The 14,333-nt window shown below is 35.8% G+C and overlaps 1 protein-coding gene across 3 annotated transcripts; it reads right to left on the bottom strand.

Annotated features, from left to right (window-relative positions):
• Nucleotides 1–979: 979 nt before the first annotated feature.
• On the bottom strand, nt 980–7,578 carry rsrc2 (arginine/serine-rich coiled-coil 2). Of its 3 annotated transcripts, XM_055200871.2 has the most exons (10): nt 7,422–7,578; nt 6,898–7,033; nt 4,259–4,299; nt 2,917–3,080; nt 2,697–2,837; nt 2,322–2,438; nt 2,135–2,211; nt 1,794–2,050; nt 1,559–1,651; nt 980–1,481 (listed from the first exon to the last, which is right to left on the bottom strand). In XM_055200871.2, exons 1-10 carry the CDS (start codon nt 7,425–7,427, stop codon nt 1,278–1,280), a joined length of 1,236 nt encoding a protein of 411 aa, XP_055056846.2. In that variant the 5' UTR covers nt 7,428–7,578; the 3' UTR covers nt 980–1,277. The 3 variants fall into 3 exon arrangements, with proteins under 3 accessions (XP_055056846.2, XP_055056848.2, XP_055056850.2); XM_055200873.2 differs by lacking the exons at nt 4,259–4,299; nt 6,898–7,033; nt 7,422–7,578 and adding an exon at nt 3,889–4,211 and having other exon boundaries at nt 2,917–3,102; XM_055200875.2 differs by lacking the exons at nt 4,259–4,299; nt 6,898–7,033; nt 7,422–7,578 and adding an exon at nt 3,889–4,211.
• Nucleotides 7,579–14,333: the final 6,755 nt, after the last annotated feature.

The following is a 14,333-nucleotide window of genomic DNA, read 5'->3' as shown; positions in this document are numbered from 1 at the left end:
ATTGATAGTAAAAAAAAACCCCGATAGATCCTGTCAATTAAAAGAGAACAGGAAAATGCAATGAATTTGAGCTCAGGAATAGAAAATGTATAGAAACATTGTTAGTTTAATGTTCATTATATGAATCAATAACATTCAGAAAATTTAATCTTCAGAATGTAGTTTTGAAATCACCTAAACAAACACGCCCCTACCCCAATAGAATCTGGACCTTCTTTTGAGCAACCCGGCAAGGATGTCGGTTAGTAGACACGCCCCCTACTGCTGGTTGCCTACAAGTGTGTTTTGGTACTCGGCCCGACTCCCTTTTCCAAAGCGTTTTTCAAACATTGTGCACTCCGCCTTTAATAAACCACCAAACTATCGGTACCAGCAGATATCAGTCTGAGTAATGGGCTATCGATGGTAAAATGTATTATTAGTGCATCTCCACTTTAAACCCATATAAGAAGTTAACCAACCCCCCCTCCAATATAGAGTCCCTCCAGTGAAGTTCGGCCATTGCACTGCCTGCACCTGCCCATTACCCCATCACATCTCTAGTAGCTCCATGTCTCTTGTATCACTGTGTCGAACTTCTTATAATAGTTTCAATTAAAATAAATCTTTCACTTTGTGTCAAGGTTTATTTTGTGCTATGACCTGCTTACTATACACTGATATTTTACAGAGTGACGTCTGAAGGGGGTGTGCATCGTGCCTTTCGATGCCATTGCTATATAGTGACAATACTTCAGAATAGAAGCACATCCTCTAATGCTGTACTTTGATGGACAATGTAACATTTACATCTGAGCACAAAACCGTCAAGGCAGACAGTGCATCAGGAATCTCTAAGTGAAGCTGTAGCTTCATATGATTCAGTAATCATAAATAAAACACACAGATCTGTTACCTTTGGATACCCTGACAGTATTCTTGGTATTAGGCCAACAATGTCAGTGTGTATTAGTCCGTCACATGCATTTGAGATGGCATATCTGTAAACACAGTTTTAATAAAAAAACAAACAAACAGTTATACAATTACAATGCCCACCATAAATCCCAACGAAAGCTTTGTATCAAACACACTATTTCCAGAAACCAAGCGACAAATCCTGTTTGAGTGATCAATTGTATTTACATGTGAATTTTTCCAAGATGAACCAGCCAGATCTGATGAAGCCGATATCTACACAAGCTACCGTGTCAGCATTCTCTACAAACAGATACACACCGGCCTTACAGCTGGAAAGTCGACAACAATACAAAATGGAGAATGACGATAGAGGAAGTTCAAACAGCATCCATTCCCCTGGAGGAGAAAGAGGAGGAGAAGCCGAGGCCCATTCCTCTCTGTGTGTGCGTCTGCGATCTAGCCATCTCGTACTGGACGTCCAGGTTGCGAAACATCTCCTCCTGCTGCTGCAAGGTCTTCAAACCATCTTCTTCATGAGCTGATGCTGCTGCTCCTCCTGATGGACCGCTTTCCTCTTCACCCTACACAAGAGTCAATCAAAATTAAGAACACGTGACAGAAAATGTAGAAATGACAACATATAATGCAAAACACTTACTTTAATGCCCATCAGTTTGCGAAATTTAACATTTTGGTCCTTGTTGCCGAAATTTAGCTTTTCCCAAAGCTCAGCCGTCTGTGACTTGTTGTCCTACAACATAAACATAAGCATCTTATTTAGCTACACTGACATTTATATACATTGTTTTACCACGATACTGATTATCATAAAATTTCAACCACTGTGTCAACCCTTAAAAATTTCATTACACTCCACAGACTCATGTCCTTACCCCTTCTTTCTTCCCCTGCCACAACATCTTCCTCTTCTTCTCCTGCTCGGCAAACTTCATCGGGTTGACCGCAGAGGGATTGTAGTAGCTCGGCACAGCAATGCCAGTCTCTGCCAGCGTTTTGGCCTGAAGCGCCGCCATCTGAGCAGCCATGGCGATCTGCGGGGTTACTTGCGTGCCGGAAGCCAGCAGTGCGGCAACGTTCAGAGCAGGGCCGGCCGCGGCAGTGGCGCCGTCACACAACAACGGAGCCGTTGCTGTTAAAAAAAAAAGAAAGAAAAAAGAGGATTAATAAGATGAACACAATGCTCAGACATCATGCCCCCAGTCAGACAACTTGCCTGCTGTTCTCTCCTGATGTTGTTTTTCTAGCAGCTCTTTCTCTTTCTGTTCTTGAAGTTTCTTTGCTCTTTCCAACCTGAAAGTATGAATATATTTGTTTGTTTAATAAACAAACTTAGTTTTAAATGTCTACTGCACCTAAAATATGTAATCCAGTTTTGACATATGACCCAGGTGATGCTTTACCTTCTGGCCAGCGCCTCCTGAGCATCCATGGCTGTGTTTCTGCCCCTGAAGGCCACAGGACTGACTGATCGACTACGACTTCTCCTCCTCGTTTTTTCCACTCTCTTCTTCTTCTCTCTAAATAAAATTGTGAATTTCAATCATGAGTTTCATTTAGATAGACTTAAAACATACATACATACATATACGTGTGTGTGTGTGTAAACAAATGTATAAATATATAAATATATAAATAAATAAATTTATAAATATATACATATATATATACATATATATATATATATATATACATATATATATACATATATATATACATATATATATATACATATATATATATATATACATATATATATATATATATAATTTGCCCACCTGCTCCTGCTGCGATGTCTGTGTTTGGTTTTGGAGTTTGATGGAGATCTGCCCCGTCTCTTCTTCTCACGACTCCTTGATCTCTTGTCACCGCTGCGTGAGCGAGATCTTTTTTTGTCCCAGTTTCGATTATGGTGTCGTCTGTAGTAAAATATTAATTCCAGTTAGCACATTAATCTTTAATACAGGCTAACAGTGCATTCAATGTCAACACCGTCACCTTTCTCGAGAGCGTGATCTCGACGTGCTTCTCGTCTTGGAGGACTTCCTTTCTTTACGACGTTGTCGTTCCTCCTTTTCTTCAGACAGCCTATCGTGGCCCTTATCCGACAGCTCCATCTCCTCTGATCCGCTCCGACATTTCAGAGAGTCCTTCTTCCATACCTGTTTTAAGAAGAATTGGTCTCTTTCAGGAAAATAGTGCAACAAAGAGAGTTAGTACATTGCTTTGAGAACAAACTTGCCAAGTATTCTGACAAGACAAACACTTTAACTTTATCAATTGCATGAACCCTATCCCAACTTCCACCACCATCCAACGTGTGCAAGGTGTATAGTGTTCATTTCATTATTCAGTGCATTTAACCAGCACATTTAAACACAATTCACAAACACTGTGAAAAACAGAACGATCCTGGAGTGAAAAATACCTTTTTTCAGAAATTGCAAAATTACATTTAAAGTATTTTACCTGAGTTTGAACAACATTAAAGTAAACATGAAATCAAAACGAACCCGATTTACTTTAGAGTCTTAATAACAAAACTGCAATGTATCCGACGCAACTTTGGCTGACATTTCAAGCGATCTATAATCAATACGCAACATATTTAGGATACTGTTACATGCAATGCAGTCTTTTTAAACATTAATGTAATAAAGATTTCAGCAATAATAAAAAAACAGCAAACCCCGTTTTTTCAGCCAATATTCGGTCAAATGGGTTGTGAAGGTTGTTTCATGTTTACTTTAAGTCCTTTAAGCATTATATGAGTAATTAGATACAACTTAATGCTCAATTCTCATTTACATATTATCCTATGTGCATGCATTTACATGGGTGGGAAAAGATCACTCACTGTTTCAATTGTAAATCTCAGCTAGTGACTACAAAAAGGCATTAACTTAGGTTGTGTGACAAACAGTGATAGGTCTTTTTTTTAATAAATAAGTTTGAATGACTGATAGTTACCTGTCCAGGTAGTAGGCATATAATTTTGCTATCTGTCAGCAGCGTCTTCTGTTCAGTGTGTCTCTTCGTGCATTAGCACGCTGAGTATAATTTATTATAGAAATGTTATCATGTGATCTAAATACAGGACGTTCAAAAAGCTCCCAAATAAATCTCTTCATCTGTAACATATATTTAAGAAAATCTAAGATCACATTACATGCGCTTAGATGCGATTATCTCAGTGTTTGCTTCTCAGTCTGGCATTTCATTCTTGTCTAAGCTTCATACTTACCCTGTGCTAAAACTAGAAATGCCAGCTGTAAAATTACTGATGCTGTGATCAGTTTAACATAGGTCTACATGACTTCAATGGACGAAAATTAGTTACCTCTTTGCTTCTGCTCCGGCTTCGTCTGTGCCTCTTGTCTCCTGAAAGTAAAAATAGCAAACAACTTAGATTGACCAGTGTCTCGCTGACCAAAATGCTAATGGTCCAAGTTAGGAAGGCGTCAAGGCAGGTCAAAATCCAATGATACCTTTAGTGATAGACCGATATATCGGCCGGCCGATATTTGCGAGTTTTATGCGTATCGGCATCGGCCGATACATGGCTGCCGTGTTTGCCGATTTTTCCGGCATAATTTACAGACAGAGTGCTGGAACCCGCAAGCGATTGCAGGTCATGTGACTAAAAACAACCAACCTTTTCACGACAACATTGAAAGCTCGGCTTAACAGCTGATCATAGCTGAACAAAGTGGGTTTTTTTTTTATCTCTATGGGGCGGTTTCCTGGACAGGGATTAGACTATTCCTAGACTTCAATAAATGTAATAACTGTGCAAACTAATAAAATCTCTTTTTAACAACATGCCATTTTTTACATAATTTTTATTATTTTAAATTGAGTGAGCAAAACCAGTATTGGCTCCAAATATCGGCTCAAGAAAATCGGCAGCCTGTATCGGTCATCGGCTAAGGCTGATGAAACAAAAATCGGTATCGGCACTGAAAAATCCATATCGGTCGATCCCTACATACCTTACTGAGATCCCTTCTATTGATCAATTTCTGAAGGCAGCACAAATGTATCATTCACTTTCTCCGATATCCCACAAAAGTTTCATTTTCAACTTTTGATTGCCTTTCTACCGTGACCTTAGTATTGAAGGTTTTTTATATTCACTTGGTTGTCAGAAGCGTGATCTTTCTTCATATACTAAACATGATTTCATTGCTCAATCTATGCCTTTAAAGTCATTGTCTAAAAGGCCAGCGAGGAAACAAATCACCATCTAAACTTTTTCGCACAGCCATTCAGGTTTTTGTGTTGCATCGTGGAATTTTTAAGGGAACTAAAGCAGTCTAACTAAACAGCATTTGGCCCAAGTGTTCTAATGCAGTGCTTCCCAAACTTTTTCAGCGTGCGGCCCCCCTTGTGTGCGGTGCATTCCTTCACGGGCCCCCCAAAGAAAATTTGTGACAAAAAACTTTTCTAAAACTCAACATTTTAATAAAAAAACATTAAATTATACAAAAAAGTAGTGCTATTGGTTAGTAGCCTTATTTTTTTTAGGTTTAATTACACAGAATTCATGATAAATTAATGTATTTCATGAAATGTCATAAAACTGGGGCCCCCTGGCACCATCTCGCGGCCCCCCAGTTATAAAACCACTGTTCTAATGGGTGTGAAGATCCCAAGCGTGCATGTATAATTATTCACCTAACGCAATTAGCAAGTGTAAAAATTCCAAAACATATTCATTTTTATTTTATTACTATATTATAAGTAAAAAATTAATACATAAACACTTTAAAATTAACATTTACTGAACGTGCACACCTCTCGAGTGTGGGTGTTTGGACGCAGCCTAACATTCCAGTGCACTAGAAAGACTTTAAGGCATCTTTTAAAATGGAAGACTCCCTTATTAGTGCCCTGACTACTTTACCTGTAAATAATGAATGGGTGTGGCTTAGCTTACAGAAAACAAATCTTACTTACCATACTTTACAACACCCGGATTTGTCCTGCGGATTTGTTTGAATTAAATGGTCTATTTTTGCACTATTTGGAAGGGTCATGAATAATAATGTTGAGCTCTGCTCTGACGCTCATGTCAGTAGCTCAAATTAGTCAGACCTTATATTTTTGAGCCTATATGAGACAAAAATACAGATTTTGAGGAACCACTATTTTTTGGAGATATGAACCTGCAAAACGTAACTGCAACGTCAGTAGTAGAACTTCAGCCTAAACTCTAGCATATAGATTTAATAAGCACGTAGCGCTGACTCTGCAACTTCACAACTATGTTTTTTTAGCATTTTAACAACTTTATAATTAATTTCATGTGTAATTTAATGGTGGGGCATACATCTCAGCAGTGATGCCACAGTGGGTGAAACGTTGAGATTGGCCTGTTTTCCAGCTGTCTTTTCCATGTGAGGTTTACATAGAAATTAGGAATCAAACGCGTTTGAGGCTCACGGTATGTCATTACCATGTACAGAGCTCTTATCATTCATCTATGCCTAGGTAAATACAGTTTTTTTATTCTATGGCACCCTTAAAAACCTCTTTTTGCTAAAACTAAATGGTAACAAAATAAGCTTGTATTTTTAACATTAGTCAACGCATTGGCATGAACTAACAATGAGCAATATACTTTATCATCATTTAATAATCCTTGTTAATTTAAATGCCAAAGCAATCGTTCATGCTAGTTCACAGTGCATTAACTAATGTTAGCAGATACAACTATTGTTTGACATTAAAAATGTATTAGTAAAAACTATTGTTTATTGTTAGCTAATGCATTAACAATATTAACAAATTATTGTAAAAACTTGGTTTAACTTTAAGAATATCTTCAGAAGTGTTATTTACAGGAGAGGGGGGAATGAACAGAAAAATATTTGACTTTTAGAAAATATCTATGGATGATAACCTGAAAGTAAACATACTGAAAACTGTATTTACATTGGAAATGTAAAGTATGTGACTTTCAAAACAAATAAGTACCTGATTTGCGCTTCCGCTCTACAGAACGTGATCTGGACCGGGAGCAATGCTTCGAACTCCGCGAGCTTTTCGAGGTTTCAGGTGCGAACCGTCGACGGTCCTCGTCTGACTGAGATTTGAAGTCGGCGTCATTTGCCTGATTAAAAACATATTACAAAATTATATGTAATCATTCTTAATGTGAACATGTATATACCATGGCACACACGAAGAATGACAACCCCAAACTGCATGTTACTTTAGCACCTAGCTAAAATAGCTCGTTCGTTCGGTTACAATGATGATACTTCTTGAAAGATTATTAACGTTTGATAGAATTCAATCCAAGATATTACTTTTAAAGATGATCATTAAGACTATTAGAAAAATCGCTCTTTTGAGCGATACGATTCATTTCTGTCTATCGGCTTCAACGGCCGCCATTTTTCCAATTCATGTTGCAGTAAAAAGAATAACGGTTTTGGGAATTTTAAGCTTTCGCTAAATGTTAAAATCACGAGAAACCAAAAAACTATTGTGCATACCGCCATTTCAAACAAAAACAAATGAAACTTCCGATGAAATCTCCGTGTTTTGTCGCCGAAGTCTGAAATCTCCTTCTCTCATCCGTGTCTGTTTCGGTTGAACAACAATACCCGGATGCTTCTTCTTCTCTTGATTATCTCGGAGGCGCGCACGAGCACATCGCCGCCCTTGTGGCTGAAGCTTCAAAAATCAGATCAGAGACGTTTTTCATTGACCTTGCTAAAATAATAACTGTTATAGTATGGTTTAATAATTATAATGACAATTTTATCTCAATCACATTAAAAGCATTAAATGTCCATGGGGGAATATGGTCCAAAACACAGTAGCATACATAAAGAAAATGGTCTGTAATTGTTTTAATGTTAAACAGTTATATGATACTTGAAGTAGGAACCGATACATTTGCAGTCATGCATATAACAGACACTTTTATCCAAAATGACTTACAGTGAATTCAAGAGATTTTTTATATAGGCCTATGTGTGTTCCCCAGGAATCAAACGCATGACCAACTGCGCTACAAAAAACCTGACTTGCTTAGCAAGGAATTACCGAAGGCAGCTGACTTGTTCGCTGCCTCATGAGGCAATGACTTCATTGGCCTTCATATGCAGCGTAATGGAATTTTGTTTGAAATATAAACAGAGAGCATCTTTGTGATAATTAATCTCATATTTTAAAACGACAATATTAATTTCTCGCTAGAAATGCAATGAAAAGGTGTAAATTCCTCAGAATGCAGCATTAGAGATTTTGGACGCAGCCACTGTATTAAACACTGTAAACAGTAAAAGTTGGATCATCTTTAAAAATTACTTCAATTGGTAATGCCACTTTAAGTGAATCATTAAAATTAAAAATGTTTAAATATTTTAGGTGTTACCAATTTTTCTAACCCTTTAACTACCTCTCAACCAAATGGTTGAGCGCATTTTTAGTCAAAATATTTTATTGAGAGGAGTAGGCCTGCCTAAGCTGATTGAGCTATCTCTACCATTGCTTGAGGCACATTATGCCAAAAAATCCACTAGATGTCAGAATGTCATATGTTTACAGCCTGATACAAAATTTGTTTTTGGTCTGTATAGCTAATTTTGCCCTTCATGACAACTCATCCTTTTAAATTAAATTAAGCCTTAAAGTTCTGCATAATTAAGGGCGTGGCTGCTTGAGTGACGGTTGAACAGCCACTGCTGTCACTAGTTGAGCTAGGGGGCGTGGTTTCAGCAACCAGCCACCTCAGCTTCACCCGCATTCCGCCTCTTTACCCATTTTCGGATATCCGCAGTGATGCGCAGTGATGTCCTGGCAAGTTGGCGACGGCAGGCACCGCTTACTTTAGGTTTCAAAAACGACCTTCAGAAACCTATGGGTGATGTCATGGACACTACGTCCATCTTTATAACAGTATATGGTCACAACATTTCTTTTAGATGGATGTCAGAGACAAAGAAATCAATCACTCCTGACATGTGAACTGTTCTTGGGGAAATTTTGCAAGGGAAAGCATGTGTTTTTGACATATTACACTGTAAGAGCCCTAACTTTGCAAAAGGATATTACTTGGTGCCATGAAAAACCTTTAGTATGCTTTTAATAATTTTTCAAAACGTGCTTTACCAAACAATTGACTTGTCACTTTATGGTTAAAGTAGAAAAGCTAAACTAATGTTTTCAGATCATCCATTTCTATAGTCAGAATGTACTTGCTGAGAAATATCAATTTCTGATAATTCACAGCTATGAATATGAAACCCAGGCAGTTAAAGGGTTAAAGTGCTTTCACCTTAAATTTTTCACTTCAAGTGAAGGTAAAGGAATGGATCCAATAAAACTGAGAAGCATGCATAATTTTAAATATAAAAGTATGAATAAAAATAGATATATGTGATTTCGATGTCACTGTCAGCAAAAAGGGTCAAAAATGATCCTGTCAATGGGGCAAAACATTACACATTTGCACCTAAAGAAGGTGATATTAGTAGCTCAGAGGTACTTATTGGTATACCAAAGACTGCATATTAGTACCTCAATGGTACACTTGGGTTAAAAAAAATAGCAGTCTTTACAAATTATTTACACTCTTAAAATGAATGTGTTAAAATAACTAATGTGTTGTCCTTAACTTAACACATCGCTGTTATTTTTGGAAGGACACACTTTATTTTGTTTTAACACATCTCCCTTTTATTTATTTCAACACAAAATCAACACGGATTGACACATACTGTGTTAAAATAACACATAATGTATTAAATAGTATAACATAAAACAATGTGTTAAAATTAACACATCCTTTCTTAGAGTGTAGTGTACAGTAGTGTAATAGAAAAACAATTGACCCATTGGTACCAAACCTACACTACTACTTCTCAGTAATTGAGAAGGGTGTAATCAGAATAAAAGCAGTGTGAAGTTTAATAAAAAAAAAAAGGTCCCCGCATGAAGTTCAAACAACTTAATTATGCAAGTCATACTTCTTTAAAGTTTTGACTTGTGACATAACTTAGAAAACAAGTTGAGAGTGTTTAACTTTAATTGTTAAGATATTAAAGTAACATAAAAATATATGTTGATATGAAATCAATTGATATTTAATGAAATCATTGGATATCAATGCAACAAAGTTTAAGATGCTCAACTAAAATGATCTCAAATGGTTTAAAATGGCAACACAAACCCAAAACACTTGGAGGATAACAAGCAACTACATACTGTTACAGATTGAAGAATAGTCAGGATAGCAAATTTAGCCTTTTATTCACCTCTATCAAAGATCTACACTTATCTCTCGAGTACTGTGACAGTCGGAAGACGTCTGAGCTGTTTGCAAGAAGCAGCATTGTTGAAAAAAAGCATGTGCAGAATCACATCGACTGGCCCAAATAAAAATAGTGCAACTCTAATGGCCTGATAAGAGTAAAATTGTTCTTTTCGGGTCTAGTGGTTAACCTCAGGCGACCCTTGGGTACTAAATTAAATTTGAATGTGTTATGTTTTCAATACATTTGAAATAAGGAAATATAATATATGTATACATTTTTGCACTTTATTCACTTTTATTAGTACACTGCTATTTTGGTTAACACAATATTATAGTACCATATGTAATGAGTAGACACTAAAATGCAGAGGTAAGTAAAACCAGTGGAGAATTTTGCAATCTATTCACTGATTTTTATCAACATCACCAGTACTCTTTTATCCAAGCTCGAAATATTTTATTAAATGTTTTTTTTTTAGATTAAATCATTTTGATTTTATTATAACAAATTAAAATAAAATAAAAACGTTAAGCTCAAGCAAAATTTAATTAACTTGAGTTGAGTATCTGGACAAAGCAATTAATATTACAAATTGTTAAAGGTAATTCAACTTGGAATTTAGTGCATTGAACTTCATATGAATTTAGAAGAAATGTAAATATAGTTAAAGTTATCAGACTGTTTCCTCCCAGCAATCTCCTTCATCCCCCATTTCTCCAAGATCATCTGATAGAAGATAAGGACGTTCATTATTTACCTAAAGGATTATTAGGAACGCCATACTTATACTGTGTTTGACCCCCTTTCACCTTCAGAAAATCTGTGAATAGATTGCAAAATTCTCCACTGTCCAATGCGTCATGAAGGTGTTCCCCAACAGTGCTCATATCTAGATTATAATTTCCCTGGTTTCGTCATTATATCAACATGTGGGCTGAAGGGACCCAGCAATGTAGGGTTTTTTTTACAGATAAACAAACAATTAAATAAAGCCCTGTTTCAATCTGTGTGTAAGATTGTAATAAAAAAGATGAATTCAACAAAATAAAATAAAAATATATATTAATTCCTTTGAAAAAGTGACAAAATTAATCACTCAGTCAGTAAACATTGATGACTATTAGAAATCTGAATGAGATAGCAAATATAAAGTGACTTAAAGTGATAGTTCATCCCCAAATTCTGTCAGCCTTCTGCTGAAGACAAATGAAGCCATTTATAAAAACAATTGTAGCCAAACAGATCCGGCGGCACCATCAACTTCCATAATAGGAAATAATAATACAAAAAACAACATTTTAAAACCTTTTTTATTTGTTATAATGGTTGCATTAGCAAATAAATAAAGTAGTTAATTGGAATGTTTAACCCTTGTGCATTGTTCCTGTTCACTACCCTTTCGTAAAATGGCCACTAAATAAAACTGCTGTAAAAATGTATGATGAATATTTTTTTTTAAACATTTTTTTGGCATAAATCTGTTAATCAACCTCAGTACTGATCAAAACTACCAAATGTTTACAAAGATTTCATGATTTGAACTCTTTAATTGCCAAGTTCATAAGTGATGTCACTGATTTGAGGGGGAAAAACACACACACACAAAATGACTGATTTTTAATATAAAAGTGATTGTGGACTGGATTGTCTTGGGCATGCCAAAGATTAGTAAAAACATTGGTTTTAATGCATTTTTAGTTGTGCAGCATCAGATTTAATTTTTTCTCCCTCATTAATGGTTTGTGGCCATTTTTGCCCCATTGACTTCCATTATAACCACATTTATTTAATTGCAAAGCCACGACACCATATTATCATGCATTCTTGATTGTTGGTGGTTTTTCCTTTAGCAAAGAGGTAAAATTTGTCATTTTTACTGTTGATCACCATGTGGCACCATTAACCCTTTAGTAGCCTGTGCAAAAAACACAGGTTACGGTGTTCTTGAGTAATATGGACTAGATGTAGATCAAAAGATGTACTGAAATGTTCAATAAAAAACTTTTAAACACGTTTTAATCGTTTCTCACTTAAAACTATGCATTACATCCATTTCAAAAAGATTTACATTTTTTTCATTGACCCTATATTTAAGTGTTCATTAGCTTAATTACTTTATTACACTGCACTAAATTAATAACACAGAGCTGCAAATAATTTTGACAGGTATAGCTAAATATTACAAAACAATTAAATATAAATATTTTTTTAAATAACATATATGACATTAAATTTACAAATCATTAAACCATTTTAATGTCTTTACTTATGAAAGTAAAAAGGTTTTCTTCGAGGAAGATCGACATTCATTAAAAATTAGCATATAAAATATTTCAAATCAATATTTAATGTCCCCTCCCTTAGCTATAAATTAAATAGCCGTGTAATAAGCTGGATAATGTACAGGCAGTAGGTTGTTATCGCGAAATAAGCCAATTGCAAATTTAAAAACGAAACATTTCTGCAATTAAATTACAAATTCACAAAATTAAACTCAAATTTAAGTTAAAATGTAAGTGGGTCAAAATGTCTTACACAGGTCAAATGATTCTTTCCGGGGAACGAAGATTTTATTGCTGATTTGCGCGTCTCCAAAAACTCTTACTTTTCATGGGTCAAAAACTCCACAGCAAAGATAATCTGCATTTCGTCACATTTTGCAACTGACATGATGAAATCAACAAAGGAAGAGATTTAAGGATAAGAGACGCTACAGTATCTGCTATAAAGTAAAGAGTTGATGATGAATCACATCAAAACTGCAATCATCAGATTTTACAGACTATTAATCATCATCTACATTGACATTACAGTAGAGTTTGTAATGGAATAAACCACTAAAAAACTAAGAGAAGGGATCAAGATTAATTTACATTACATGCAAATAAATATGTAACCACACATCCTGTGAATAGATAATGAAACGATGACACAACATTGAAATAACAAAAAGAGGCAGAAATGCACATTTTGATGCAATAACTCTCCAATGATGATGCAAATGTTAAAAATGTACACGTTTGGGGGGGACACACAAATATTTTAAAATTCCGCTGTATCTGCTCATCTTTGGTGACATCGAACAAGACTATATGTGCAATCAAATAAAACCAAAGTTGTTTTGTATATTTAAAAAAAAATTGAAAAAGCAATAAAAATGCATTATAGAAGATATGGGTGCACTGTCAAAAGTAAAAGTTGGATCAACTTAAAAATGAATCATTTTAATTGGTAATACCTAAAAAAAATGTGAAAAACTTAAAGGTAGGGTAACAAATTTTGAAAAATGCTAACGGTAGCCGCCTAGCAATGAAATCCCGATCCCACCCTCAAGTCAAATCGCCATCCAAAGTCACGCCTCTTTCAAAACACATGAACACGCACAGATCAGACGGTCACATCTCTGTTCTCACTGTTTACAGGCAGGAGGTGAGCGCACGTGAACGCGCCGATGACGTGTGGTGTCTCCGTGGACTCGCTGCGCGGTTAGCATTCAAATTATGCTTACGTATGAGGGACAAAAATGGAAACGTCCGTTCGGACCGAAATCTATGATTTGTTGAACATTTTTTGGTCCTACGCCTTTCACAGATAACATAAATTTCTACAAATACATTTAAACAACTTAACACAGTGATTGCTATCAGGATGTAAGGAGACTTTTAACCAGCATAACAAAAAATGTTTCAGGATCAAATCTGTTACCCTACCTTTAAGTTTAAAAAACTTAAAAAATTACTTTTTTCTAGTTGATCCTTTGTAAAGGCAATGCATCAGTCACGTAAAACCCCAATATATAACCCACGCACGAACAAACTGATGAAGAGATAAGGTGTGAATAAAATATGGCTAAACACATCAACAACCATCCAAAAGCATCTCATCATGGCACACAGAATCGAGCTTTACGCTGCCGGTAAGTGAAGACAGAACTTTAACGATTCAAATTAGCAAAGAGAAATCATGCACCTCATGTTATCTTAAGATTGAGCTCATGTCACACATCCTTATTCTTTGAGAGCCAAAACCATACGAGGTGTGAGAACTTTAAGGACTTTTTTTGTCTTCACAGTTGCATTCCTGTTTCTGCTATTACCAATCAACCAATCTGCAACCATCAGACCTGACCCTGTCGAAATTCAA

The sequence above is a fragment of the Misgurnus anguillicaudatus genome, chromosome 22 (genome assembly GCF_027580225.2).
Source record: "Misgurnus anguillicaudatus chromosome 22, ASM2758022v2, whole genome shotgun sequence".
NCBI classification, from domain to species: Eukaryota; Metazoa; Chordata; class Actinopteri; order Cypriniformes; family Cobitidae; genus Misgurnus; species Misgurnus anguillicaudatus.
The sequence above is the reverse complement of the archived record's forward strand: the minus strand, read 5'-3'. Positions and strand labels throughout refer to the sequence as shown.

Bases quoted from the DNA above. Each gene is read 5' to 3' on its own strand.
- rsrc2 (XM_055200871.2), bottom strand. The intron at 2,838-2,916 runs GTGACGGTGTTG...ATTTTACTACAG, and splicing joins AGATCACGCTCTCGAGAAAG to ACGACACCATAATCGAAACT. The intron at 2,051-2,134 runs GCAAGTTGTCTG...TTTTTTTAACAG, and splicing joins ACATCAGGAGAGAACAGCAG to CAACGGCTCCGTTGTTGTGT.